General features: G+C 44.4%; 2 protein-coding genes across 4 annotated transcripts in view; one reads left to right on the top strand and one right to left on the bottom strand.

Annotated features, from left to right (window-relative positions):
• MASTL (microtubule associated serine/threonine kinase like) overlaps nucleotides 1-9,212 on the top strand; it is a 29,498-nt gene extending 20,286 nt beyond the window's left edge. Inside the window, exons 8-13 of one of the 2 annotated variants that reach the window (XM_069729619.1) lie at nucleotides 95-1,261; nucleotides 2,927-3,053; nucleotides 3,204-3,218; nucleotides 6,006-6,119; nucleotides 7,020-7,121; nucleotides 8,641-9,212. In XM_069729619.1, coding sequence (XP_069585720.1) covers nucleotides 95-1,261; nucleotides 2,927-3,053; nucleotides 3,204-3,218; nucleotides 6,006-6,119; nucleotides 7,020-7,121; nucleotides 8,641-8,798 — 1,683 coding nt within the window. In that variant the 3' untranslated portion in view covers nucleotides 8,799-9,212. The remainder of the gene's footprint in view (nucleotides 1-94; nucleotides 1,262-2,926; nucleotides 3,054-3,203; nucleotides 3,219-6,005; nucleotides 6,120-7,019; nucleotides 7,122-8,640) is intronic. The other variant, XM_069729620.1, reaches the window with a different exon arrangement.
• Nucleotides 9,213-21,130: 11,918 nt separating this feature from the next.
• The window catches only part of ACBD5 (acyl-CoA binding domain containing 5), a 44,449-nt gene continuing 37,722 nt past the window's right edge, over nucleotides 21,131-27,857 (bottom strand). For both annotated transcript variants that reach the window (XM_069729616.1, XM_069729617.1), the window contains 5 exons: nucleotides 26,461-26,635; nucleotides 24,358-24,557; nucleotides 24,110-24,157; nucleotides 21,950-22,059; nucleotides 21,131-21,690 (listed from right to left, as the gene is read on the bottom strand). In XM_069729616.1, coding sequence (XP_069585717.1) covers nucleotides 21,678-21,690; nucleotides 21,950-22,059; nucleotides 24,110-24,157; nucleotides 24,358-24,557; nucleotides 26,461-26,635 — 546 coding nt within the window. In that variant the 3' untranslated portion in view covers nucleotides 21,131-21,677. The remainder of the gene's footprint in view (nucleotides 21,691-21,949; nucleotides 22,060-24,109; nucleotides 24,158-24,357; nucleotides 24,558-26,460; nucleotides 26,636-27,857) is intronic.

The following is a 27,857-nucleotide window of genomic DNA, read 5'->3' as shown; positions in this document are numbered from 1 at the left end:
CCCTGGCTCCAATCAGTTTTTATTTAATTGTTTTTCTGACTGTCGCAGCATTATTGATCATGATCTGTTTTTTTTCCTGTCTGTTTTGCTTCAGGATTTTGAGGCTCCGCGCTTTCTCTGCTCCAGCCGTCTAAAGAATAGTTTGTCTGATAAGTCGCTGAGCAAATTTCCCATAGGAAAAGTTTCAAAGTGCATGAAGGACCTAGAGTCGGCCATCTCCCCTATTGTTAATAACAAAAATAACAAAAAATCGGACATCAAGAATATTAATGACCTGGAGGACACTCCCATTGCTGGCCTAAACGCAAAAGGCTTAATAAGGAAATGTCTTTATGACCCGAACACTGAGGAAGAAAAGGAGAACCTGCGTGCGGATGGACAGTTGAAAGAGTTGCCCAGATCTCCTGAATCTCCTCCTTGGTTAGCGAGTTCTTCTTTGGATCCCCTAAAGTACAATGAAGATGTTATTGCCGATCGAGTTGGAGTCAAAAGAAACTTTTCTCTTGTTGAAACGAGCCCCAAGGAAGAACTTATGGAAAAGAAAACCAATTCCCAGTATGAACGAGCCTACAAACTTTCTGGGGTTCAGGACAACCCAACTTCAGGTCTCACTATGGAGATTACATCATTGATTCTTGGTGACCTCCATGAAAACAAGGAGAAGGATGATGATGATCAACTCACAAATACTTTTGTCCCTGCTCCAGCTACTCCAGAGAAGCTCTGCTCGGGGAATACGGTTGCCAAAAATTTATTGTGCGAATTAAATGAGAATTGTGAGCTGAAGAGCGATACCTGGAAACCAAGTGCAGAGAGGGAGTTGGAACCCATGGCCAATATGTCTCTTGCAGAGCAACCACTGGAGAAAGAACTGTCCGAAGTCGATAAAAGCATGAAAGAACTGTCTTTTGACTCAGAGAGTGATGTGAACGCCAGTTGCTCTTCTCAGGAAGCAGGTGCAACCTGGACATCAAAAAATGAGGAACGAGGGGAGGGCAAGGCTTTAGATCTTGGTTTATCAGGACTTGTCAATATTTCTTTGGCATCTCCTGCCACAACGCGGACATTAAATAAGAGTAAAAGAAGAACCGTGGTGGCTTTCAGGAGCTACAACAGTCCTATAAATGGGTCAAACCTCTCCGAACCTTCTCGGATAAGTATTGGATCTGTGGACAAACTACACTTCTCGTTGGGTTACACAGGATCTTATCCGATGGCGGCTACTCCGGCCCAAAAGGACAGAACGCACAAGAACTCCCAGGTATAATCGGCTGTGCTGCGTGTATAGCATTAGACCAGTGTTCCCCAAGTCCGGTCCTCAAGAGCCACCAACAGGTCTTTTTTTCAGGATATCCTTAGTATTGCACAGGTGATAATTGCATCACCTGCACAGGCAAGCATTCACTGACCTGTGTAATACTTAAGAAATCCTCAAAACATGACCTGTTGGTGGCTCTTGAGGACCGGAGTTGGGGAACACTGCATTAGACTAATGGTTCAATAGTCTGTGCACCAAAGAAATAATCAAAGTATACAGGCTGTGTCTGAAGCCAGGGTTTACCATGGACTTAAAGGGAACTTATTGGTTGATTCATGCTCCCTAAACCTCGGGTAGTATGGGCCGAAGCCTGCCTGCATGATTGCAATAGTAGCTGCCCTCCTTGCTCTACCCGTCAAGAGACCCAGTTATTATTGTTTTTTTTTTTTTGTTTTTTTTTAATTCTGAGAAATCTTCAGCTAGTAATTAATTTGTGCACATACCCATCTTCCTGTGAAGCCCAGCCGTTCATGGGAGAACTTGAATTACGCTAAGTACTGGAATATATTCCGATTATTTATATATATATATATATATATATATATATATATATAATATTATACATATGCAGACCACAACAGAAAACCTGTATATTAGTCTGTCATGCATGCTCAACACCAAGTGGGGGAGCTAAAAACAGAGAGATAGAAAAGGACACTCCAGCATAGAAGCCTTATAACCCAATAGAAAGAATGGAGTTCAAGTCCAATAATTTAAAAGGGTATAAATTTATTACAAAAATAAACATTTAGAGTCAATAATAATACAGTAAAGGTACTGATAACCATTAGAATTTCAGCAAGAAAAACAGGTGGAAAAGATCGGTGGGTACACCAGACATCACCACATGAATATCATGAAATAAAATGCAAAGTGCTTTGTTATAAAGGGGGAAAAATTAACAGGATGAAGGGTAGTAGATGTAACTCAAACAAAATGGCTCACTAACCTAGGGATCAGTGCCCTGTCAATATCATGACCCTCCATATTCTAGATACCTTACCCATGTTGTCATATCCTCTGGCTCCCCACCGTGCAGCCCCAACGCGCGTTTCGCGTTGGCTTCGTCATCTAGTTTTAAAAAAAGAATCCCATTTAGTATTATTGTGCCTGTAAATGTCCAAGCTGTCAGAATACAAAATGATTTAAAGGGGACTTGACAGCAGGATGTTGCCCTATTAACGAATTACAGCGCTGCATTTGTCATGTAAGGCTGATTTCTAGCAACCCCAATGTTTGGGTAGAATTGGCAGCATAATCATGAAATCTGTGTTTTTAATCTTCTGGTGCCGCATATGGTGCACTTGGAGCTGATGCAGCCCACCCGGCTCACAGAGGTTGTCTCTTCGCTTCTTCCCTACATCACTCACGTGCTGTTACAGCTGCGACTTCGGGCATGCACAGTGATCGGCCGATATGCCACTGCCCTGGCGTCACACCGTGCAGACCCTAAGCCTGACCGGCCGGGTGGTGTCTCGCAACAGACGCGCTGCCCTGTGCCTGCACGTAGTTGTACTTCTGCCCTAGTCCTGCACAATCCAAACTTTTCAACAAGAAATCAGTTGATACTTGTATAGTAAAAAAAAAAGCATCTTCTGTAATTTTTAGGGTCTGGCAGACACCCCCTACAGAACACCAAAGTCTGTGCGACGAGGAGCAGCGCAGGCAGAGAATGATAAAATCCTCGGGACACCGGACTACCTGGCTCCGGAGCTGCTACTGGGGAAATCCCACGGTGAGTTTCTCTATACTGGACGGCCTGGTGGGTTTAGTTGCACATTTTCGTTATGTGTCTGTTTAGTGACTATCATGGTAATATAGGATTATTTGTCGATTCTGGTTATTTTACGTTTTGATCCCCATAATATGTTTTCTTTGCACTCAGGTTTTGTGATCTCCGGTAAGTTGACCATTGCCGCTTTGGTGGCACAAGACCGCTTTACTCAGTCGGGTGACTTTTGCATCTCCGTGTCGCTGGCTTCACATCTATTACTGCAGAGTAGATTGTGCCTCATTGACCCAGTGAACAATGTGCCTCAATTGTAATGTCTGGGTCTGAAAGAGCTAATTGCATGCGTTCAAAATATGGAGACATCCCTCAGTGCAACTCTGGGAAAATATCCCAAATTGGTCAAATGGAGACTCGGGTCATGTAATGTATCGGGAGTATAAACTCCAGGTTTCCAAAGTGTTCTGTGCACTATAAGGCAAAGAAATGGCTGCAAGTTACTGGGCTGTACAGTAACCTAAATGACCCAATCGCCTGCTTTCCCCGGACAGAGTTCTCTGCTCTCAGCGAATGTCTAAATGTAAGAAGAAACTGCATTGCCAGTAAAAGGCCACGGTCAACATTCTGTATTCTACGTCGACATTCTGTATTCTACGTCGACATTCTGTATTCTACGTCGACATTCTGTATTCTACGTCGACATTCTGTATTCTACGTCGACATTCTGTATTCTACGTCGACATTCTGTATTCTACGTCGACATTCTGTATTCTACGTCGACATTCTGTATTCTACGTCGACATTCTGTATTCTACGTCGACATTCTGTATTCTACGTCGACATTCTGTATTCTACGTCGACATTCTGTATTCTACGTCGACATTCTGTATTCTACGTCGGTATTTGTAGGCAAAACCAGGAGAGGAACAATAGGAGGAAAAGAATAATAGGAACACGTCACCAATTCTGGGGCAGAGTTCATGTAAGGGGCAGGTAGTGCACAAAGACTGCACTGTACAGATTCAGCAAGATCTGCAGAGCCCCCATTGGTAGGAGGCAGGTAGCGCACCAAGACTGCACTGTACAGATTCAGCAAGATCTGCAGAGCCCCCAGTGGTAGGAGGAAGGTAGAGCACCAAGACTGCACTGTACAGATTCGACCAGATCTGCAGAGCCCCAACTGATACTAGACGCGCGGCAGGTGTCGTGTTGTACATCGGCAGGAGTTTTTTAATGCATGAGGTGTTAAAGGAATACTAAACATCAATTCCTCCCTTCTTCAGCCAAGGGTAGAACAGATCCTCAAACCCCTGTGATTTTTGAAACATTTCTAGAATACTTTGTCGGTCAGCAGAATTTTTTGCAATTTCTAAAACTGACAACTAGTGAGATTACTCTGTGTATGTTGAGCTTTAAAGGGGTATTCCAATCCCCCCAAATCCTATCCCAACATGTAGTAGGTGTAATTATAATAATCAATATTTCAATTAGAAATGTAGTAAAGTTCTTTTAATTACCGTAGCTATGCTGCTTCCCCATGTGCGGGACATTGCAGTAGCTTAGGTATCCATGGTTACGACCATTAACAACTGTCAGAGTGGTTATAACCATGGATACCTAAGCTACTGAAATGCCCTGGACATTGGGTAAGCGAAGAACTATACTATATTTCTAATTGGAGGTATTTGCTAGTATAGTACCTACTACATATTGGGATAGGATCTTGGAGAAGGGAATACCCCTCTAAGGGATTTGCCAGATTTGCAAAACCCCTCTTGCCTCTGTTGTTCTTCTGTGAGGCATAACATTGCTTAAAAACAGAGAAATGTAAAAACCTGCTGCCAGGGAATCTTGACAGCAGCATGATGTAGGGGCGGAGACCCTGATTCCAGCACTTAGTTTACTGGTTGCAGCGGTATTGATAGACTCAGCCTTCTGTGCTGCAGATCTAGCAGAGCTGAGACGTTGAGCTGTGTATAGCTTCATACACATCTTTCTGTGTACTTTTTTAAGTGACCTCTTCTAATCTGTGGTGGACGACGAGGAGGCAAGATTCCGGTTATACTATACTGATAATCTTCTGCTTATAAAACACTGATTGTATTGAAAGAGCAAAGCACAGGCCAGTAAGTGTGGCATCAGGGTCTCTGCTTCTACATTATGGTGCTGTCAGATCATATTGCAAAAACCTGCTGCCAGATTACCTTTAGGCTGTGTGCACACGTTGCGGATTTTTCGCTATAAAAACGCATACATTATGCATCCCATCATTTGGAATGCATTCCGCAATTTTTGTGCACATGACGCGTTTTTTTACCGCAATGCGTTTTTTCGCGGAAAAAAAAAACCGCAGCATATTCATTAATTTTGCGGATTTTTTGCGTTTTTTCCGCTATTAAATGCATTGGGAACCTCCGGGGAAAAAAAAGTGAAAAAAAAAAAAAAAAAAACGCATGCGGATTTCCTGCAGAAAAAGTCTGGTTTTGTTCAGGCAAAATTCTGCAGAAAATCCTGACGTGTGCACATAGCCTTAATTGATTCCGGCCCCTATAGTGTACAGATCATTTTTGGAAACTTCCATGTTAGGAGCCGATACATGTAAATGACCCTGGTTACATTTTTTGTGAATCATTAAAATTTTCTGCGAGTTTTACTCGAAGTTGTACATGGAGGGGGATCTTCTTTCTGACCCTGGTGTATTTTTGGTTGAGGAAAAACAAAATTGACAGAAGCCGCGATTTCGGATTAGTGGCCAAACGGCCCACAGCTTTACACTTAGTCTGGCCTTAGGCTCGGTGCTGGATGGGAGCTTTTCACGCTTTCTCGCCAGCTGTGCCAGAATGTGCTTGGTTTGGCTGCTGGACGTGGAAGGGTTAATGACGGCTTGACACTAACACGAGACGCTCGGGGATCCGGACGATCTGCTCACTGACCTCACTGATCTATGCATTTCTTTAGGACCGGCTGTGGACTGGTGGGCCCTCGGAGTTTGCCTGTTTGAGTTTCTTACTGGCATACCCCCATTTAACGACGAGACTCCCGCCCAAGTGTTCCAGAACATCCTGAAGAGAGGTGCGTTTTTATTAAAGTTGTCACGTCTCCAAAAATAACATTGCCAGGAGGATCTCCTACCCCCTGACAGCTACTGATGATCTTGTGATCTCGCTCTGTTTGGCGTGCTCACCTGTTTATTTGCCAACGTGAGTGCTGTTTGGGATCTCCACATGTTTTTTGGTCGAGTGTGACTTTTTAGTAGGGCGCCATTTTTTTTGGTGCAAATGTACTCCAAATTTTGCGACATTTTAGTTCAATATGCACATTTTTGCTTTAAAAAAAAAAAAAGCGTAAAATAATGGTAAAAGAGCATTTTTGCTTGAAGGGAAGGGATCATCCGAAAATTATAGTTCTAAATCATGCTTGTGTTGCGTTTTTTTTATTTATTTGTTTTTTTATATGAGGTTTTTATATTTTTCTTTTTTTTAAAAAAAAAAATAATAATAATGACCATCATGCAATTTTCACACTGGCCACTGTGGTTTTTAAGTAAGTTTTCAGCAGCCTCATTGTCATCAAAGGCAGGTAACGCCTCTGTGCACAGTCGATAACACAAGATCCACCAATCACTATTGACTATATCACAGCTCGCCTGCTCCTCCTCACTTCACCATGGCCTTTGCACGCGCTCATTAGATACCATACAAAACACAGGTCTGAGCTTGTTCATTGTGTCTATGCACATGTGCTGCCTCCTGAAATGGGAAGTTGAGTCAAAAAAAAAAAAAAAAAACCCCACGGGCCAGTATGAAAATTGCCAGATTTTTTACTTTTTATTATTTTCAAATACAAATTGTGACATGGAAAGAAAAATAAATGTAATTAATGAACAATGTGTGCCATTTTAAAGAATTTGGCTTTAAAAAAAAAAAAAAAGACAAAAGTAGAAAAATTTACATAAATTTTTGACGTTTCCAGATATTCCTTGGCCAGAAGATGATGAAACCCTTTCGGTTAATGCTCACAGTGCAATAGATATTCTCCTCACCCTCGACAACACAAAGCGAGCTGGATTAAAAGGTAATGGATTCTTTCTGGTGGACTCGCTGCTTGAAGAATGATTATATGTTACAGCCTTGTCTTTAATAGGAAGATGTATATAATTTTTGGAGGGGGTGAAGGGGACTAGTATGGACATCATAATTCTGCTATTTTACTTAACCTGGATGTAAACCTACAAATAATTGTCTGATCTGCAGTAGTGATTTACAAAAGAAAGCGGTTTTGCTTTTCTTACCAAGTGGTGAAAATATGTGGTTGCCTTAAGTCATCACTTGGGAGCCCGATGCTTACGGGCTCCAGTACACACTACGGAGGCTGTTTAATGGGAACCTGTCAGCAGTATTGTGCTCAGTAACCTACAGACAGTGTCAGGTCGGCGCCGCTATACTGATTACAATGATATCTTGGTTGATGAAATCTGTCTTGTGGTTGTTGTTGTTTTAATCTTTATTTTCAGCTTTTAGTTAATGATACGCTCGTGCTCCGGGCGGCCTGTGGGGGTCTTCATGTGGTGCTCCGATTAGGTATTCATAATGCAGACTGTTGACCGGTCACTGATCCCTCACAGGCCGCCCCGGAGCACGAGCATATTATTAACTCAAAACTGAAAAAGATTAAACAACAACCACAAGACAGATTTTATCAACCAAGGAATCACTGTAATCCGTATAAGGCCGGAGTCACAATACAGCGAGATATGGCCGAGTCTCGCAGGTTAAAAACAAGCTCTGGCGCCGGCACTCCGGAGCGGAGCGTGCGGCTCCATGTATTGCTGTGCGGCTGCACGCTCCACTCCAGAGTGCCGGTGCCAGAGCTTGGTTTTAATCTGTGAGACTAGGTCGTATCTCGCTGTGTGTGATCCCGGCCTAACGGTGCCGACCTGACACTGTCTGTAGGTTACTGTGCACAATCCTGGTGACAGGTTCCCTTTAATTGGAAACGGTCGCTGGGCTTTCAGCCATTAAACCACCAGAACCTCATTATACTGCTGTGAATTAGAAATCTGCCCTTAATAGTATCTGTCATATCTGTGTAAAAAGTCTGGTGTCGTTGAAACAAAGAAAAGTGCAGCAGGGTCCATTTTTTCGGCACTTGTTCTCTACCTTTGGGGATAATATTTGATTAATTGCATGTATTGTTTTTTTGGCTAAAAATCATTTTTGCAATTAGACTAAATAAAAAAAAAAAAAAAAATGTTGCACAGTTTGTAATACAGTGGCTATAGAAGTCACTGTCTATTGCTGGCTGGAGAATGAGTTAACTCAGAATCTATCAGTAAGCTCACGAAGACTGTCTGACTGGAGAGTTTGTAAGACTTACAGTATCTTTTTCTGGATATCTTCAGATTTATAGCCACAGACCACCAGGTTCCTTTAAATGCTTAAAGGCCTGTGCCGTAAGGCTGCGGAGATTAGAGCATTATATTTCTACATAGGGTTGCATTGCATGGAGTTACTGTAATAAATACAAATATACATGTTATATTTTCACCTCTAATGATGGCATGTATAATGCTTCTGTTTTTGTTTTTGTGCAGAACTGAAGACTCATCCTTTGTTCCAGGGTATGGATTGGGAAAACTTACAGAACCTTCCCATGCCTTTCATTCCACAGCCGGACGATGAAACGGACACGACTTATTTTGAAGCCAGAAATAATGCCCAGGATCTTAAAGTGTCTGGTTTCAGCCTGTAGGACTTTTCTGCCCCCCTGAACCTTCCTCCTTTTCTATGAATAGGAACATTGCCCATATTAATAATTCCGGTTTTTAGCTTTTGCTACCAAGTTTTGTCATTTTTAATTCGGCGCGTGGTATTCCCAAATGTATGAAAAAAAATGGGACATCGATGTGGATCTTAAGGTTTGTAAATGGTTTTGCTTTAAAAGCAGCATTCTCAACCTGTGCACCTTACATTAAGCCTAGGACCGCAATTGTAAAATAAAGTAATATATCAATTACTTTTTTTTTTTTTGTACATTGAACTCTAAAAAGAGAAAAAAAATTTTTTTAAAGAAAAGATTATATATATAATTTTTAATGTTCCATTTAAAGAAACATTACATAAATTCATAGTGCTAGCTAATATAATAAACTTATCAGATAAATCTACCTCTTGCCCTTTCTCCTGAACTCTTATTTCAGTCTAAAATATGCCTTGGTCAAAAGAGACACTGTCAACAGTGGGGTGACAGGTTACAGCTAGCAATTGAAGTCTATGGGTTGGTGAATTTAAGAGGAACATGTACTCGGTATGCTGCAGCTTTCTAGTAAGTGTTAATCTCACCCCAGTGCTGAATTCACAGCTGCACTGCTCAGTACTGTTGTCCATTCTGCTGATGTGTCTGAACTTGTGCAACATGGAGAGGGACCTGAGCCAGAAGGTAGACTGAACTGTGCTAAGTGTGCACTGAGCACTTGTGCTTTGTTTGAATAGTCATTTTGGGCTGACAGGTTTTCTTTTAACTTGAATAGCTTATCAAAAAATGGCAGCGTCATTTAAAACATGCTCAAAAGAGAAGCTACAGCATCAAAAACTCACTAAAAAAAATGCATGCATTTCCCCAAGAATAAGATGTGGTCTTGTTGTTTTGTTTTTTTTTTTTGTTCCGAAAGATAGCTTAAGGCTTAATATATTAGCTCAGCCAGGTAGGACTGGGTTACATCCTAGCACTGCAGGTTGTGATTAGATGCACCTGGTGAGCTTTTGACAAAAACAGGGCCTGTGTTCACTGTGTGTCAGTCTGCTCCATGGAGCAAAGTTGAGTGTGCTGCTGGGGAATAACCAGCCAAAATGCAAGACATTCCAGGGTCAGCTAGGAAAGCTGAGCAGTCTGTTTGTTTAGAGTTGCAGCAGCAGCCTGTTCAGTGTGAACTGTGCAAGGAGTTGGGAGTTTGGCGCTGCAAGCTGCTTAACCCTAGGCTGAATATGATACTAAGACATGGTAGGAACGTACCACTTAGGCTAGGTGCACATTTGCGTTCAGGAGGGCTGCATACTTCCTCCCTGAAGCTCCGCCTACTTCTTTATGGGTCCGTCCTGCGTACTTATCTTTAACATTGGGTATGCCGGGAAATAAATTTTATGCGTCCGCATGCGGCGATTTGACGTGTGCGGCGACCGCACGGAAATGCCATATTTTGCGTTTGTGTAGTCACCGCGCACGTCAATACGCCGCATGCGGACGCATCCGCATACAACGCATATCCTGCGTACCAAATGTTAAAGATGAGTATGAAGGACGCGTACAGAAGTAGGTGGAGCTTCAGGGAGGAAGTACGCAGCCCCCTGAACGCAAATGTGAAACCAGCATTATTTGATTAACGTTTGCTCCTGGAGAAAGTGTGAGCATACACTGACATACAGTATGTACCTGCTGAATGAACTCTTTATTTGCTGTTTTATGTTTGTGCCCAGAAGATTCCATTTTTAATCCATTGGAGTTTTATGAAAGCAATAAAAAGGAGATTTGTGTACTCACCGTAAAATCCTTTACTCCGATCCAATCATTGGGGGACACAGGACAATGGGTGTTATGCTGTGGCCACTAGGAGGACACTAAGTAAACACAGAAAGAATAGCTCCTCCCCTGCAGTATACACCCTCCTGCTGGCTCTCAGTGAACCAGTTCGGTAACAAAGCAGTAGGAGCTTAATATTTAACAAGGATGAACTATGCCAAAACCACGTTAACTCAAAAAAACCAAAGCCAATAGGCTAACAGGGTGGGTGCTGTGTCCCCCAATGATTGGCTCGGAGAAAAGGATTTTACGGTGAGTACACAAAAATCTCCTTTTCTCCTACGCCTCATTGGGGGACACAGGACCATGGGACGTCCTAAAGCAGGTGGAAAACTATTAACTGCAATTGCTGCTTCTACCCACAAGTTACAGATGCGGCACAGCCGCCTGCAAAGTTCGTCTGCCGACGGTCACATCTGCCGAGGCCTGAGAGTGAATGTGGTAATGTTTTGTTAAGGTATGCAGGCTGGACCAAGACTCTCCCGAAGCTTGGTGCCGGATGGCCCAAGACGCACCCACTGACCGAGTGGAGTGAGCCTTAATCCCTGCTGGGACAGGAAGACCTCTGACTCGGTAGGACTCTTGAATAGCCGAACGAATCCATTTGGCTATTGTCGCCTTGGAAGCGGGAAGCTCTTTCCTCGGTCCTTCCGGGAGGACGAATAGGGCATCTGACCTGCAGAAAGACGCTGTCCGCGAGATATATCTCCTAAGAGCTCTCACTAAATCCAATGTGTGAAGGGTCTTCTCGATGCAATGGACTGGTGCCGGACAGAGTGACGTTAAGACAATCTCCTCATTGAGATGAAAAGAGGATACAACTTTCGGTAGAAAAGAGGGGGATGTCCTCAAAACCACCTTATCCTGATAAATTCAGGAACGGAACTTGAGAGGACATAGCCGCCAGCTCAGAGATTCGTCTAATAGAGGTGACCGCAACCAGAAAAGCAACTTTCCATGAAAGAAGAGACAGAAAAACCTCCTGTAGCGGTTCGAAAACTCCAAGGACCTGATTAAGATCCCATGGTTCCAACGGCATCCTATAGGGGGGCGCCCGATGGGAGACTCCCTGAATAAACGTCTTGACCTGTAATCTGTTGGCAATCCTGCGTTGGAAGAGAACAGACAGGGCTGAGATCTGCCCCTTGAGAGAACTAAGGGCGAGACCCAAGTCCAAACCCGTTTGTAAGAACTCGAGAATGGAAGGGCGGGAAAAATGTAGAGGAGAACGTCCTCGGTCGCTACACCAAGAAAAGAAAGTCTTCCAAGTGCGATGATACAGTTGTGGCCAAAATTATTGACACCCCTGCAATTCTGTCAGATAATACTCAGTTTCTTCCTGAAAATGATTGCAAACACAAATTCTTTGGTATTATCTTCATTTAATTTGTCTTAAATGAAGAAACACATAGAATTGTCCTAAAGCCAAATTGGATATAATTCCACACCAAACATAAAAAGGGGGTGGACAAAAGTATTGGCACTGTTCGAAAAATCATGTGATGCTTCTCTAATTTGTGTAATTAACAGCACCCATAACTTACCTGTGGCACCTAACAGGTGTTGGCAATAACTAAATCACACTTGCAGCCAGCTGACATGGATTAAAGTTGACTCAACCTGTGTCCTTGTGTGTACCACATTGAGCATGGAGAAAAGAAAGAAGACCAAAGAACTGTCTGAGGACTTGAAAAACCAAATTGTGAGGAAGCACGAGCAATCTCAAGGCTACAAGTCCATCTCCAAAGACTTGAATGTTCCTGTGTCTACTGTGCGCAGTGTCATCAAGAAGTTTAAAGCCCATGGCACTGTGGCTAACCTCCCTAGATGTGGACGGAAAAGAAAAATTGACAAGAGATTTCAATGCAAATTTGTGCGGATGTTGGATAAAGAACCTTGACTAACATCCAAACAAGTTCAAGCTGCCCTGCAGTCCGAGGGTACAACAGTGTCAACCCGTACTATCGGTCAGCATCTGAATAAAAAGGGACTGTATGGTAGGAGGCCCAGGAAGACCCTACTTCTTACCCAGAGACATAAAAAAGCCAGGCTGGAGTTTGCCAAATCTTACCTGAAAAAGCCTAAAACGTTTTGGAAGAATGTTCTCTGGTCAGATGAGACAAAAGTAGAGCTTTTTGGGCAAAGGCATCAACATAGAGTTTACAGGAGAAAAAAGAGGCATTCAAAGAAAAGAACACGGTCCCTACAGTCAAACATGGCGGCGGTTCCCTGATGTTTTGGGGTTGATTTGCTGCCTCTGTCACTGGACTGCTAGACCGTGTGCATGGCATTATGAAGTCTGAAGACTACCAACAAATTATGCAGCATAATGTAGGGCCCAGTGAGAAAGCTGGGTCTCCCTCAGAGGTCATGGGTCTTCCAGCAGGACAATGACCCAAAACACACTTCAAAAAGCACTAGAAAATGGTTTGAGAGAAAGCACTGGAGACTTCTAAGGTGGCCAGCAATGAGTCCAGACCTGAATCCCATAGAACACCTGTGGAGAGATCTAAAAATGGCAGTTTGGAGAAGGCACCCTTCAAATATCAGGGACCTGGAGCAGTTTGCCAAAGAAGAATGGTCTAAAATTCCAGCAGAGCATTGTAAGAAACTCATTGATGGTTACCGGAAGCGGTTGGTCGCAGCTATTTTGGCTAAAGGTTGTGCAACCAAGTATTAGGCTGAGGGTGCCAATACTTTTGTCTGGCCCATTTTTGGAGTTTTGTGTGAAATGATCAATGCTTTGCTTTTTGCTTAATTCTCTTTTGTGTTTCTTCATTTAAGACAAATTAAATGAAGATAATACCAAAGAATTTGTGATTGCAATCATTTTCAGGAAGAAACTGAGTATTATCTGACAGAATTGCAGGGGTGTCAATACTTTTGGCCACAACTGTAGATACGCATAGACGTAGGCTTTCTAGCGCTGATCATGGTAGCTATGACTTTTGGAAAGAAACCTGCCTGGGTTAGGACCCAGGACTCAATCGCCAGGGAACGTCGGCAACTAGTTCTGCGTACCACGCCCGGCGCGGCCAATCTGGAGCAATCAGGATTTACCGGTACCCTCTCCGCTCTGATTTTCTTGATGACTCTCGGCAGGAGAGGAAGCGGGGAAAATATGTACGGAAGCCAAAAATGTTGCCACGGGAGTATAAGAGCATCTGCCCCGATGGCTGCTGGATCGTGGGACCGAGCCATGAAGTTGGGAACCTTGGAGTTCAGCCGTGAGGCCATCAGATCCACGTCCGGGGTTCCCCAGCGACAGCAGATCTGGTGGAAGATCTCCGGATGGAGAGACCACTCCCCGGAGTCGAGGCATTGCCGACTGAGGAAGTCTGCCTCCCAATTGTCCACTCCCGGGATGTGAACCGCAGAGATCATTTAACTGTTTTCCTCAGCCCATCAGAGAATGTGGCCTACCTCTGTCATGGCCGCCCTGCTGCGGGTTCCTCCTTGGCAGTTGATGTATGCCACTGCAGTGGCATTGTCAGACTGAATCCTGATTGGGCGACCTGCTAGGAAGGGATGGAACTGGATAAGTGCCAGCCTGATTGCCCGGATTTCCAAGATGTTGATTGGAAGGCGTGATTCCTGGGGGGACCAGTGGCCCTGAGCAGGGTGATGAAGGAAAACCACTCCCCAGCCTAGAAGACTGGTGTCTGTTGTCACAACCAGCTAGTGTAGTGGAAGAAAAGACTTCCCTTGATTCAGGGAGGATTTCAGTGTCCACCACCTGAGAGACTGTCTGACTCGCTGGGGAAGGAGGAACCGACGGTCTAGGGAGAACGGGTTCCTGTCCCAAACAGCCAGGAGGGCATGCTGTAGGGGACGGAGGTGTAGTTGGGCAAATGGAACCGCCTCCATAGCTGCTACCATCCTGCCGAGGACTCTCATACTGAAGCACAGAGTGAGAGCGAGGCTGAGAGAGTTTCTGAGCTTCTCGCTGTAAGACACATCTTTTCCGGGGGAAGAAGAACCAACCCCTGGGACGAGTCAAGTATCATTCCTAGAAAGGAAATTCGCTGAGCCGGTACTGGTGAAGATTTTTTGAAGTTCATCTTCCAACCCAGGCGAGAAAAGGTATCTATTGTGATGGCCACTGCTTCTTTGCAGGACCGGAAAGAGGGGCCTTTGATGAGGATATCATCTAAATACAGAAGCGCCACCACACATCGGGTGTGGAGTATGGCCACGGCAGCCGCCATGACCTTGGTGAATACCATGGGGGCGGTGGTGAGGCCGAAGGGCAGAGCAACGAATTGGAAGTGATCTTCCTGAACTGCGAAGTGAAGAAACCTTTGGTGAGAAGGTAAAATAGGAATGTGGAGGTATGCGTCCTGGATGTCTATAGACGCCAGGAACTCCCTTTTTTCCATGGAGGCGATGACCGAATGAAGCGATTCCATCCGGAACCCTGACGAACTTGTTCAGCAGTTTTAGGTCCAGTATGGGCTGTACTGTACAGTCCTCCTTTGGAACGATGAAGAGGTTTGAATAAAAACCTTGCAACCTTTCGTTTTGAGGGACCGGAATAATAACTCCGTCTTTTCTCAGAGAGCTTATAGCTTTGAAGAACTCTGATGCTTTTACCCTGGGAGGAGAAGACAGGAAAAAACGGTTTGGAGGACGAGATAAGAGATATATCTTGTATCCGGAGGACACTAGACCGCGAACCCACTCGTCGTGAACGACCGAGAGCCACGCGGCACTGAAGGAAAGCAGGCGGCCGCCTACTTTGAGGGTGTCCCCCGGATACCGCAGTGAGTCATTGTGTGGAAGGTCTGCCCGTTCTAGCGCCTCTGGATCCCGGCTGTCTTGGCCTGCCTCTCCATGAAGGGGAAGGCTTAAAAGAGGTCTGTGAACCTCTGTCTCCATGTTGTGCCCAGCCGGAACCGGGAGATGTGGAAGTAGAGGACCAGTTTGAGTTGTAACGAAAAAATTGGGTCCAAGCCTGTGGTTGCGGGTTCCAAAAGGGCCGAGAGGGTCTCTGTTGTGGAAGAAATTTACTCTTCCCTCCAGTGGCGTCAGAAATTAACTGGTCGAGCTTTTCGCCAAAAAGGCGACCGCTCCGATATGGGAGAGAAGTCAATGACTTATTAGAAGTAGAATCCGCACGCCAGTCCCTGAGCCATAAGGACCTCCGGATGGTGATGGCATTGGCTGCTGCTTGAGAAGCGCAGTCAGCGGCATCCAGGGACACGGTCACTACAAAATCTCCAGCTCTAGCTATCTGAGTAGCGAGGTCTGCTACCTCGGGGGGAAGATTGGTATCCAGTACTGTTGAAAACAAGACCTCAGCCCAGTGGGTCATAGCCTTAGCCACCCACATAGCGGCAAAAGATGGAAAGAGTGCGGCCGCTGAGGCTTCAAAAGCTGAATTGTCGATCTGACGATCGGTTGGAGGCGCCGTCCGAGGAGGATAAAACAGATTTCGTAGCCAGGCGCGATACCGGAGGATCTACTGGGGGAGATTGTGACCAATCTTTTCTTAGATCCTGGGCAAAGGGATATTTGGACTCCATGGGCTTCTGCCCTGTGAATCGTTTATCTGGACGGATCCTGTGAGATTCAACAATTTCATTAAACTCGGGATGAGTAGCGAACACTCTGTGAGCTCGTTTGGTCCTCTTAAAGGACACGACATGATCCGTTTTAGATAAAGGTTCCTCCTCAAGTCCTTATTCACTGAGTCAATTAGAGAGTCGAGAGTCTCCTGATCGTGATGATATTCCTGATCTAGGGACGTATCAGAATCGTCCTCTGAAACAAGTTCTCTACTAGCCCCAATGGAAGGGGAGCGAGAAATGGAGCTCTCAGAACCCGAATCCCGGTGATGGTCTGGGGATATAGCATGAGTCCTTTTCCTGGAAGAGTGAGAACTCCTTGGCAAGGTATGACCCCTGGAGTACGAGGTGTTCTGACCATCGGAAGCGTCGTCCGTATTAGTGCCCTAGTTAGAGGAAGGGTCTCGGAACGAGTCTAATGCTTTTGCCAGAGATGCCATAGACCGGGAAAGGGAGGTCGCCCACTCAGGGGGACTAGGCTCACTGGGTTCTGTATCAGCAACAGGTGGTTACTGAGCAGTCACCGGTTCGCAAGCTGTGCATAATGCAGTATTGTGACCCCGGGGTAATGATACCTTACAGGAGGTACATGCAGCGAAAAATACAGTGTGGGTTTTCCCAGACTTTTTGTGAGGCTTTGGTTGAGACATAGTAAAGCCTGGAGGAAAGCACTTACTAGCAGGGGAAGGGTTAAGCTATGTTTCTGGGGCATACCCAGGTCCTGTGTCTTGAGTCCCCAGGGCAGGTCCGCAGTGTAGGCAGAGAAAAAACGCTATTCCTGAGGGCTGTGATAGGAAACGCTGGAGCAGTGCTGCAGCATCAGGGCTGTGGGTGTCCCAAGATGGCCGCCGAGACCAGGAAGTGGAAGCTCATCACAGGGAACGAGAAGCGCCAGGAAAAGAGGGTGGGGCTAACTGCCAGTGGGCGTGGCCAAAACTCCAGCCTGTATTGAGGGAATTTTTTTTTTTTTTTACTTCTCTGCGGTTGCGACCTGCAGCGCCGCGACCGCTATTGGCGCCAACATTAGCTGCACTCCTTCGTGGGGTTGCCGCACTACGGATCACCCACGACACAGGCTTAAGGTGCGGACCTCCCATACCCCGGGGACCAGGACCCCCCAAGCGCCTCGGCCCCCGCAGTGTACTCACTGTAGATGCGGTGGGCCGGTGCTCAATCCACCGTCACCATAGTCAGGGAGGGGGTGGAGAGCTTCTGCCGCTATACGTCATCCGCTATATCAGTTGTGATGCAGAGGGGGGCTGCACGGATGCCATATATATCATGTCCGGCTATGCACCTGGCTCCAGGAGAGGTAGATGGAGGGCTATTCCATGTGGTCGCCTGCTATGGAGGGGGAAGATCGGAACGCGAAGGAACCGTCGCCCCTAAGGTGAGCTCAGGGCTGGCATCCAACGTTGCAGGCGTACTTTGCTCTGCCCTCTTGAGGGCAGACAAAGTACTGCAGTGCGCAGGCGCCGGGCCTCTGACCTTTCCGGCGCCTGCGCACTGCAGTACTATCCTCTGCCCTCAAGAGGGCAGAGCAAAGTACGCCTGCGCCGGAGCCGTGGCTGAAGATCAGAAGAGGACGTCATGGAAAGAAGATAGGAGGCGCCGGAGCGGACCGGAGACGCCCATCCGACCTGACCAGCAGCGGGACCGCCCCTGGGTGAGTATAATATAACGTCTTTTTCTCCTTTTTCAGGTAACATCGGGGGCTTATCTACAGCATTACAGAATGCTGCAGATAAGCCCCTGATGCCGGTGGGCTTACCTCACCCGCGATTTTCGGGGTGACAGGTTCCCTTAAAAGAAAAATAAAATAAAAAGCTAAAATAAAAACGGTGGGGTCTGAAAGCAGACCCAAGTGCCTCCTACAGACACTAAGCAAGAACTGGTTCACTAAGAGCCAGCAGGAGGATGTATACTGCATGGGAGGAGCTATTCTTTGTGTTTACTTATAGTCCTCCTAGTGACAGCAGCATAACACCCATGGTACTGTGTCCCCCAATGAGGCATAGGAGAAACCGTGTTTTGAGCAAAATGCATTGCCTGTGAGAGTTACCCGACAGAGTAAATCCCTACTATAACGTCATCTCCAAAATCTACCGTATTTTTCAGACTAAAAGATACACTTTAAAAAAAAAAAAAAAATTCCCCTCCAAAAATTTGGAGGAAATGGGGGGTGCATCTTATAGTCCGGATGTACTTGTGGTGGGGGAGCAGGGGTCACAAGAGGTGACTGCTGTGGCTAACAATGTGCTGCTGTTAGGAGAAATGAATATTCACTGCTCCCCACGCCCATAGTCCCTCCCATCTCCTTGCACTGAAGTTGTCGCCAAGAGGGACTATGACAGTGAATATTGGGGAGCAGTGATTATTTTCTCCTTAATAGCAGGAACACTGGTAGCCTCAGCGGCCGGCTTCCTGCAGCGGCTGGGCTATCAAGTGTGCCCACTACTAAAGAGTGCATAATCACTGCTTTCCACTCCCATTGGGCATGGGGAGCATTGAATATTCATTTATTTTAATAAACGGGCACAGTAGCTGCAGAAGCAGGCTTCCTGCAGCGGCTGGGCAATCACGTGTGCCTCCCATGGGAGTGGAGAGCAATGAATATTCATTTCCTTTAGTAGCAGGCTCACATGAACACCCAGCAGCTGTGGCTACAAGTGTGCCTACTATTAAACAGAAATGAATATTCACTGCTCCCCACGCTCCTGACTATTCAGGCAGCTGGCCTTGGCTTGTAAGCGGCACATGACGTCACTGGTATATCACGTGTACGGGCATATACAGTTAGGTCCATATATATTTGGACAGAGACAACATTTTTCTCATTTTGGTTATAGACATTACTACAATGAATTTTAAAGAAAAGAATTCAGATGCAATTGAAGTTCAGACTTTCAGCTTTCATTTGAGGGTATACACATTAAAATTGGATGAAGGGTTTAGGAGTTTCAGCTCCTTAACATGTGCCATGCTGTTTTTAAAGGGACCAAAAGTAATTGGACAGATTCAATAATTTTAAATAAAATGTTCATGTTTAGTACTTGGTTGAAAACCCTTTGTTGGCAATGACTGCCTGAAGTCTTGAACTCATGGACATCACCAGACGCTGTGTTTCCTCCTTTTTGGTGCTCTGCCAGGCCTTCACTGCGGTGGTTCTCAGTTGCTGTTTGTTTGTGGGCCTTTCTGTCTGAAGTTTAGTCTTTAACAAGTGAAATGCTGCTCAATTGGGTTGAGATCAGGTGACTGACTTGGCCATTCAGGAATATTCCACTTCTTTGCTTTAATAAACTCCTGGGTTGCTTTGGCTTTATGTTTTGGGTCATTGTCCATCTGTAGTATGAAACGACGACCAATCAGTTTTCCTGCATTTGGCTGGATCTGAGCACACAGTATGGCGGCTCTTAATACCTCAGAATTCATTCGGCTGCTTCTGTCCTTTATCACATCATCAATAAACACTAGTGACCCAGTGCCACTGGCAGCCATGCATGCCCAAGCCATCACACTGCCTCCGCCATGTTTTACAGATGATGTGCTATGCTTTGGATCATGAGCTGTACCACGCCTTCTCCATACTTTCCTCTTTCCATCTTTCTGGTAGAGGTTGATCTTGGTTTCATCTCTGCAAAGAATGTTCTTCCAGAACTGTGCAGCTTTTTTAGATGTTTTTTAGCAAGGTCCAGTCTAGCCTTTTTCTTCTTGATGCTTATGAGTGGCTTGCACTGTGCAGTTAACCTCTATATTTCCTTTCATGCAGTCTTCTCTTTATGGTAGATTTGGATATTGATACGCCGACCCCCTGGAGAGTGTTGGTCACTTGGTCGGCTGTTGTGAAGGGGTTTCTCTTCTCCATGGAGATTATTCTGCGATCATCCACCACTGTTGTCTTCCGTGGGCGCCCAGGTCTTTTTGCATTGATGAATTCACCAGTGCTTTCTTTCTTTCTCAGGATGTACCAAACTGTAGATTTTGCCACTTCTAATATTGTAGCAATTTCTCGGATGGGTTTTTTCTGTTTTCGCAGCTTAAGGATGGCTTGTTTCACCTGCATGGAGAGCTCCTTTACCGCATGTTTACTTCACAGCAAAACCTTCCAAATGCAGCACCACACCTCAAATCAACTCCAGGCCTTTATCTGCTTAATTGAGAATGACATAACGAAGGGATTGCCCACACCTGTCCATGAAATAGCCTTGGAATCAATTGTCCAATTACTTTTGGTCCCTTTAAAAACAGGGTGGCACATGTTAAGGAGCTGAAACTCCTAAACCCTTCATCCAATTTTAATGTGGATACCCTCAAATGAAAGCTGAAAGTCTGAACTTCAACTGCATCTGAATTGTTTTGTTTAAAATTCATTGTGGTAATGTCTATAACCAAAATTAGAAAAATGTTGTCTCTGTCCAAATATATATGGACCTAACTGTAAATGTATGTATATTGTATATACCAGCCTGTCTCCTATTCAGTTACTTTAGACTCCTTGGTGATATCATGGTCACATGACTGATGTCACCTAAGTCCTTAAGCAGTCCTAACCTCAGAACAGAAACGTTTGTGGCCTCTAAGCTATTTGGGAGCCTTGGCAATTGACCATTGTCCCCCTTCCTAACATCTTCACTGAGCTTAAACTCCAAAAATTCTGTAAAATCACGTTTTGTAGGGGGGAAACCAGGTAAGTACAGAAAATTTTCAACATTGAGAACTCCCCAAACACTCATTGTGAGACTGTAAGGAAGGAATCGTGTGTGTCAGAGATGTGTTGCGGGGAGGTTGTAACTAAACATTCTTTTCTGGATGTAGATGAAGATGCACCATCATTGGCGCTGCTCACCTCCTGACATAGTGGTAAGCGGTACGTGACAATGCCTTTTACATAGAAGAGACTGGCAGACTAAGCAGTTTTGTATAGGCTCCATAACGACACTGTACATGGAAACTGAAGTTTATTTCTTTTTTACACCGTAATGGAAAAATGGAACAAGTTTGCTGTTGGATATTCTTGCTGAGCACTCCCCTCCTCCCGCCAATTTTCTGTACCTTTAGAAAAGCCGTTTTGACACTTCATTTTTATGCATAGATTTTATTACTAAAGTAAATATTACAGGAGAGAAATTCTATTTTCACATTATCCATCGCAGTCCATTTTCTTGTAAATCACGACCCTGACATTCGCGTACCTGCCTCGATCCCTCTTATTTCTTCTATTACATGCTTTCCAGAAGTTTAAAAATAATTTACCTTAATTAAATTCAAATGTGATAAAACGCATTAATACTACTGCCAGCTTAGTATATATGTCTTGTATTCAAGCTTTAGTAAAATTAGTCCTTATTTTATCATTCACGTAGTGCAAGGGAATTTACTAGAGCAAAGAGTGGAAGAACTCCCGACCGCTGCCATCCTCCGTGGGCCAATTAGTAGTGGGGGCGTCCCCAGTAGCTTTTCTGGATCAGAGTGGCATCTGATGAACTGTTCAGGTCGGCTTCCTAGAGATGAGAGGAACGCGTCAAAAATTAGACAACATTCCAAAATGTGACAGGGCCGCACTTGGTGCACATTTCACGTTTTTGCATTTTCACCTCTTTCCTGAACAATTACTGATACAATTACATAATCGGCCGTATCCCTGCCTTTGATGAAGACTACCTTGTGGCTCCAGTTCCCAGAGCGGAGGCTGCTTTTTTCCCCCAAAAAGCTCTACTCTGCCTTATAAACCGGTGAAAAGTGCCCTAGAATAAAATATACCTCCGTTTCCTTTGTAGATATAGATGCATCAACCAGTGGGCAATAAATGGCCAGATGACTGCAAACACCAGTGTGCCGGACGAGATCTCGAAGGGCCACCAAGATGGTTTCTGCAGAAGACAAAAATCACAATTACAACTGTTCTGTGTGTCATTGTTATTCACCATATACCGTCCACTATTTACCGGAGGTCACACGTTACATCACTCTGCTTCACACTAAACGCCTACGCCTGTGCCCCATATTTATTTTTTATTCTAGTGGAAGCTTCCAAGCAGAAGCCTCCTACAGAACAGTCAGGTCAGTTCTTTTTAGTCGCTTCATGAAGCCATCCTCTTTCCAATTTCTGCTTTTTTACAGATGGTGTTATGTTTGCATCAAGAATTTGTAGAATTTTAATTGAATCTATTCTTCCCTCTACCCGTGAAATGTTCTCCGTGCCAGTAGCGGCAGCAACCCAAACCATAATTTATCCACCCCATGCTTATTGGTTGGCGAGATGTTCTTTTCCTGAAATTCTGCGTCGTTTTTTCTCCACTCATACCTTTGATCATTGTGACCAAAGAGTTCTATTTTAACCTCATCCGTCCACAGGACTTGCTTCCCAAAGGCATCAGGCTTGTTTAGATATTCTCTTGCATACGTCTGATGCTGATTTGCATGGTGAGGACACAGAAGAGGCTTTCTTCTGATGACTCTTTCACGAAGGCCATATTTGTGCAGGAGTCTCTGAACAGTAGAACTAAATAAAACAACTCCAGAGTCTACTAAATCTTTCTGAAGGTATTTTGCAGTCAAGGGGGAATTCTGATTTGCCTCTCTAGCAATTCTACAAGCAGCTCTTACTGAAATTTACTTGGTTTTCCAGACCTTGTCTTGACCTCCACTCTTCCTGTTGACTGCCATTTCTTAATTACATTTCAAACTGAGGAAAGGGCAACTTGAAACCGCTTTGCTGTCTTCTTATAGCCTTCTCCTGTTTTGTGGACCTCAACCATTTTCAGAGTGCTAAGCAGCAGCTTAGTAGAACCCATGGCTGCTGTTTATTGGCATAAGGTTAAAGGAGGCTGGATTTTTATAAATCTGGGAAATTTGCATCACCTGGCCTTTCCTAACAATGATAGTGAACAAGCCATAACCCTAACAGGCTAATTAAGGTATGAAACCTTGGTCAAAGTTATCTGAGCACACAAATCTCCAAAAGGTGTTGAAACTTTTGTATCAACCCATATTCCTTTATCTAATTTTTAACATTTTAAAAAAAATTTTTTTTGCCTAAAATACATAGTAAATGTGTCATGTTTAACTTGAGGCCTCTTAGAGATCGTTTCATCTTCAACTTGATTAATTGTTCACAATATCAGTAATTTCGACCATGGGTGCCCAAACTTTTACATGCCACTGAAGATTCATTCATGGATTTTTTTTAAGCTCTTCTTCAAGAAGAATCCAGGAAGAATCTACTTGAAAAATACATTTTGTGCTCATAACTAAAAAAAAGTTCTAATTGTATAACCTAGCCCCAAATGACCAATGAAAGTTAACCTTTCATATTACAAATCAATTATCTTGCGGAAACATGGTCGACAACTGAATCTTGTTATTGATCTCACATTAGAAAAGGCAACGATTCCACTAAACTAGATACTTCATCTGTAACTGTACACAGAAATAGAACTGACGATTATATTCAGGAATTAATGGAACACAGAGCTCAAAACTTTTAAGAGTTTATCACCTCTTCATAGGATACATGTCTGATCGCTGCTGTGACCCCTCCAAAATTCCAGAATACGGCGGACCCCACAGTCTCCTGTGTGAATGGAGTGGTAGAGAGCAAGTGCGGCCACTACTCCTATAAATGATTATACGATACGATATGGGACTCTCGCTTCTAGGCCACGTTCACACTAGCAGTATTTGGTCAGTATTTTACATCAGTATTTATAAGCTAAAACCAGGAGTGGAACAATCAGAGGAAAAGTATAATAGAAACATATGCACCACTTCTGCATTTATCACCCACTCCTGGTTTTGGCTTACAAATACTGACCGTGTAAAAGTGGCCTAACAATAACAATCATATAATGACTTATCCTGTTGAGAGAAGTAAATGTGTTGCGTATGGAACAACCCCTATAAACAAACGTCTTATTTTACCTTGTTAGCGGACTGATGAAGATTAGATTCCAGAAGCAATGATCTTGCCTAAAAAAATAAATAAATCAAAATCACAAGCGAACTGGGAGGTGGTACTATTTTGCCACCATTGGTAAGCATACCATAATGGGGGGCATAAGTTCCGTTAAGAGAGAAGTATCCAGCAGGGATTGATCATTCACTTATGTCCTTACGGTTTAGGACCCCGGAGCAGAAGTGTATCACTAAGACTCCTGCAGGTCAGATACCTGAGAAGCAGTGAGCGCCTCCAAAGTCTGCAGCCTCTGCAGCACGTTCTGCATGTCTTCTTGTAACCGCATTAGGACCACCGCTATCTGCTCGTTAATGCTGCCCTCTGGTGCTCTCTCCGACCCCCACCGTTCACCATCACCGCCGTTTCCCATCTGACCCCCGCGGCCTCCATCACCCACAGGATGCATTCGATTAGCTGCACAGGAAAAAAAAAAAAATCATGCAAAATAATCGACATCACTCAACTTTTCTATATAAGGGATCAAGGAAACCATAGTCATGGAGGTGATCTACGTGAGGGTGCATCAGGGGCAACACAACAACCCCGGCTGCGCACATGAGATACAGCGGGTAGATTTGTATTGTGCTCGTGACTTGGATGATTGTATGGTTTATATCTTAATGTGGATAAATCCTAAATGTAATGACCTTGCATTCTTGCATGAACGCGCTTTATTAAAAAGCCATGCTGTGCCCTTGTAGCTAATGACTGTGACCTCAGAAGATGAAGATTCCTTTTAACCCCTTAACGACTGGAGTTTTTTTTTCACATTTTCCTTTTTGGCTCCCCTTCTTCCCACAGCCATAACTTTTTTATTTTTCGGTCAAAATGGCCATGTGAAGGCTTGTTTTTTACGGGACAAGTTGTACTTTTGAACAATACCATTGGTTTTACCATGTCGTGTACTCGACAACAGGAAAAAAAATTCCAAAAAAGTGCAATTCCACAACTGTTTTTTTTTTTTCACCATGTTCACCAAATGCTAAAACTGACCTGCCATTATGCCATTCTCCAGGTCATTACGAGTTCACAGACACCAAACATGTCTTTTTTATTTAAGTGGGTAAAAAAAAAATCCAAAAGTTTATTAAAAGAAAAATCAATTTGGCTATTTTCCGAGACCTGTAGTGTCTCCATTTTTCGTGATCTGGGGCTGGGTGAGGGCTTATTTTTTGCATGCCGAGCTGACATTTTTAATGATACCATTTTGGTGTAGATACAATCTTTTGATCTCCTGACCGAATTTTAATGCAATGTTGCAGAAACCAACAAAATGTAATTCTGGCTTTTTTACTTTTTTTTTTTTTTTGCCATGCTGTTTACCGATCGGATTAATTCTTTGTATAGCTTGATAGATCGGGCGATTCCAAATATGAGTATTTTTTAATTTATTTTATTGTTTTATTTTGAATAGGGCAATTTGAACTTTTATATTTACATTTTTTTTACATTTTGTGTTTCAACAGTCTTCATGGGAGCCTAGAAGCAGCAGTTGTCTGATCGGCTCTGCTACATACAGGCAATTATCAGATCGCCTGTGTGTAGCAGAAATTATCTCTTGCTATGAGCGGGCGGCGCTCATAGCAATACGGCACTAACAACCACAGGGGTCTCCGATTATCTTCGACATGCTCGAATAATATGTTTGAGTCCCTGCGCCTGCATGTCTTGCGTCTGTTTGACAGTCCCATCACATATGGGGATTGCTTAACAAATAGGCAATCCCTGCATGTGTTATGCAGCCGCATGGACTCAAACATGTTATTCCAGCATGCTGAAGATACGCTAGTAACACCTTATCCAACCAAGCACGTTCGCCCATCATTTGTCAGCGGGCTTTAGCTATGTCACCTGAGAGCAGCATGACGTAGGGGCAGAGAACCTGATTCCGGTGATGTATCACTTACTTTACGGGGTGCTGTATAACACTAATTGGCAGCTTTCTGTGTACACTGTGCACTGGCAAAAAAACAGCCAATCAGTGGTGGGGGGCGTGGTTGGACTACCTAGCAGCATGTTTACTAGTCTTCTAATTATAAAATCACTGTTTTATCAGCAGGAGATTATCAACCCTGCAGCAAGCAGCCCAGTGATACATCACTGGAAATCAGGGTCTCTGTCCCTCATTATATGCTGCCCTCAGATGATAGATTCTCTTTGAGGCTTATTCACGTGGCTGTATAATGTCCATAGGTCACAGCCCTTCATGGGTCTCATGATCTGAAGTAACAGCAGCATATAGGCCTCTTCTACCGCCAGTACCTGCAGTTGGGTTGGGAACTGTGGATTGCCCGATTGCTGGTGTAGCCCTACTCACCTCGTCCTCTTCTGGATGCAAAGTATTCAGCCTTTTCATTGCCAGATTTATCTTTTTGAGGCGCTCGTCCAGAAGGCTTCCCGTCTTCTCCACCTTCCTTCGCTTCTCCGCCAAATCTCACATCTGATGAGGTCTCCGTCATCAGAGCGCGTTCCACCAGCTGACTGTGATCCACCTGCGAATCATGAATGTTTGAGGAGAATGACCTAATGCTAAATCTACGCATCTGACTGGGACTTCCATGTGCAGCCTCCAATATAAAGGTTTTCTGGCCTCTTGTCCGTTTAGCCAATTGACCACTCTACAAAGTGACATGGGCGACAGCCTTAGAATTACCGCACACCTGGGTTTCGCTGGAATTTTCCCAGAAGCTTATCCGTGAATTTCTAGATATGTGAGGGCAAGAGGTGATGGAGCTTTTTTTATGCTGAGCGGTCTTCAAAACTCATTTCCACCCTTGTTAAAGATGAAAAGGTTCAGACGGTCATTGTTCAAAGCAGTGACAGTAGTAAGGGTAAGGGCTCATACTCACTTGCGTGAAATACGGCCGAGTCTCGCATGGTAACACCCGGCTCTGCCTCCGGCACTTGGGAGCGGAGCGTGCAGCTCCATGTATTGCTATGCGGCCGCACGCTCCGCTCTGGAGTGCCGGAGGCAGAGCCGGGTGTTACCATGCGAGACTCGGCCGTATTTCACGCAAGTGAGTATAAGCCCTAAGAGTGCCCCTGCGGCAGGGTTGGAATAAGACAGGGTAATTTATATAGACCTCACTGGTCATTGTGAACAATGGATCAAAATCAGTACATTGTTTCATGCAATTTAATGCACCCTCGCCTGAGTATACAAGTTTCTTTGAGTAGGAAAATGGGAGAAAAACATAAAAAATTTTTAGCCCTACCTTCGTGCCCTTACATCTGCCTTCGAGGACGAGTACATATTCCATGTTTGCCAATACTAATGACTATACTATACTTCTATATTATACTGTTGACTATACTATACTACTATATTATACCACTGAATATACTTTAGTCTTTTATTGTTGTAGTGTCCCTGCTCGGCAGCTGTATACGGCATGTCCACCACTGACATGCCAATATTACAATAAGGGTATGCTGACACTGGCGTCTTGTGAGAGAATTGGGACGATTATGTTAATGACACTCAGCTCAAACTCGATCAGAGTGTCATCTGAGTGTGACCTGATTCTCGCACATGAGATTCACAGCACTGTTTTGGAGATGGAGAACTTAGAAACAAAGGAGAAGATGGAGAAATATAATTCTCCATCTTCTCCATTGTCTTTGTGAGTGAACATGGGTCTGAACTCAGATGACATCAGACTGCAGTTCCACACGCACAAATAGACTTGTATGGGTGCACGTGATCCGAGTATC

Source organism: Ranitomeya imitator, chromosome 6 (assembly GCF_032444005.1).
Source record: "Ranitomeya imitator isolate aRanImi1 chromosome 6, aRanImi1.pri, whole genome shotgun sequence".
NCBI classification, from domain to species: Eukaryota; Metazoa; Chordata; class Amphibia; order Anura; family Dendrobatidae; genus Ranitomeya; species Ranitomeya imitator.
This window is presented reverse-complemented; position numbering and strand designations above follow the sequence as displayed.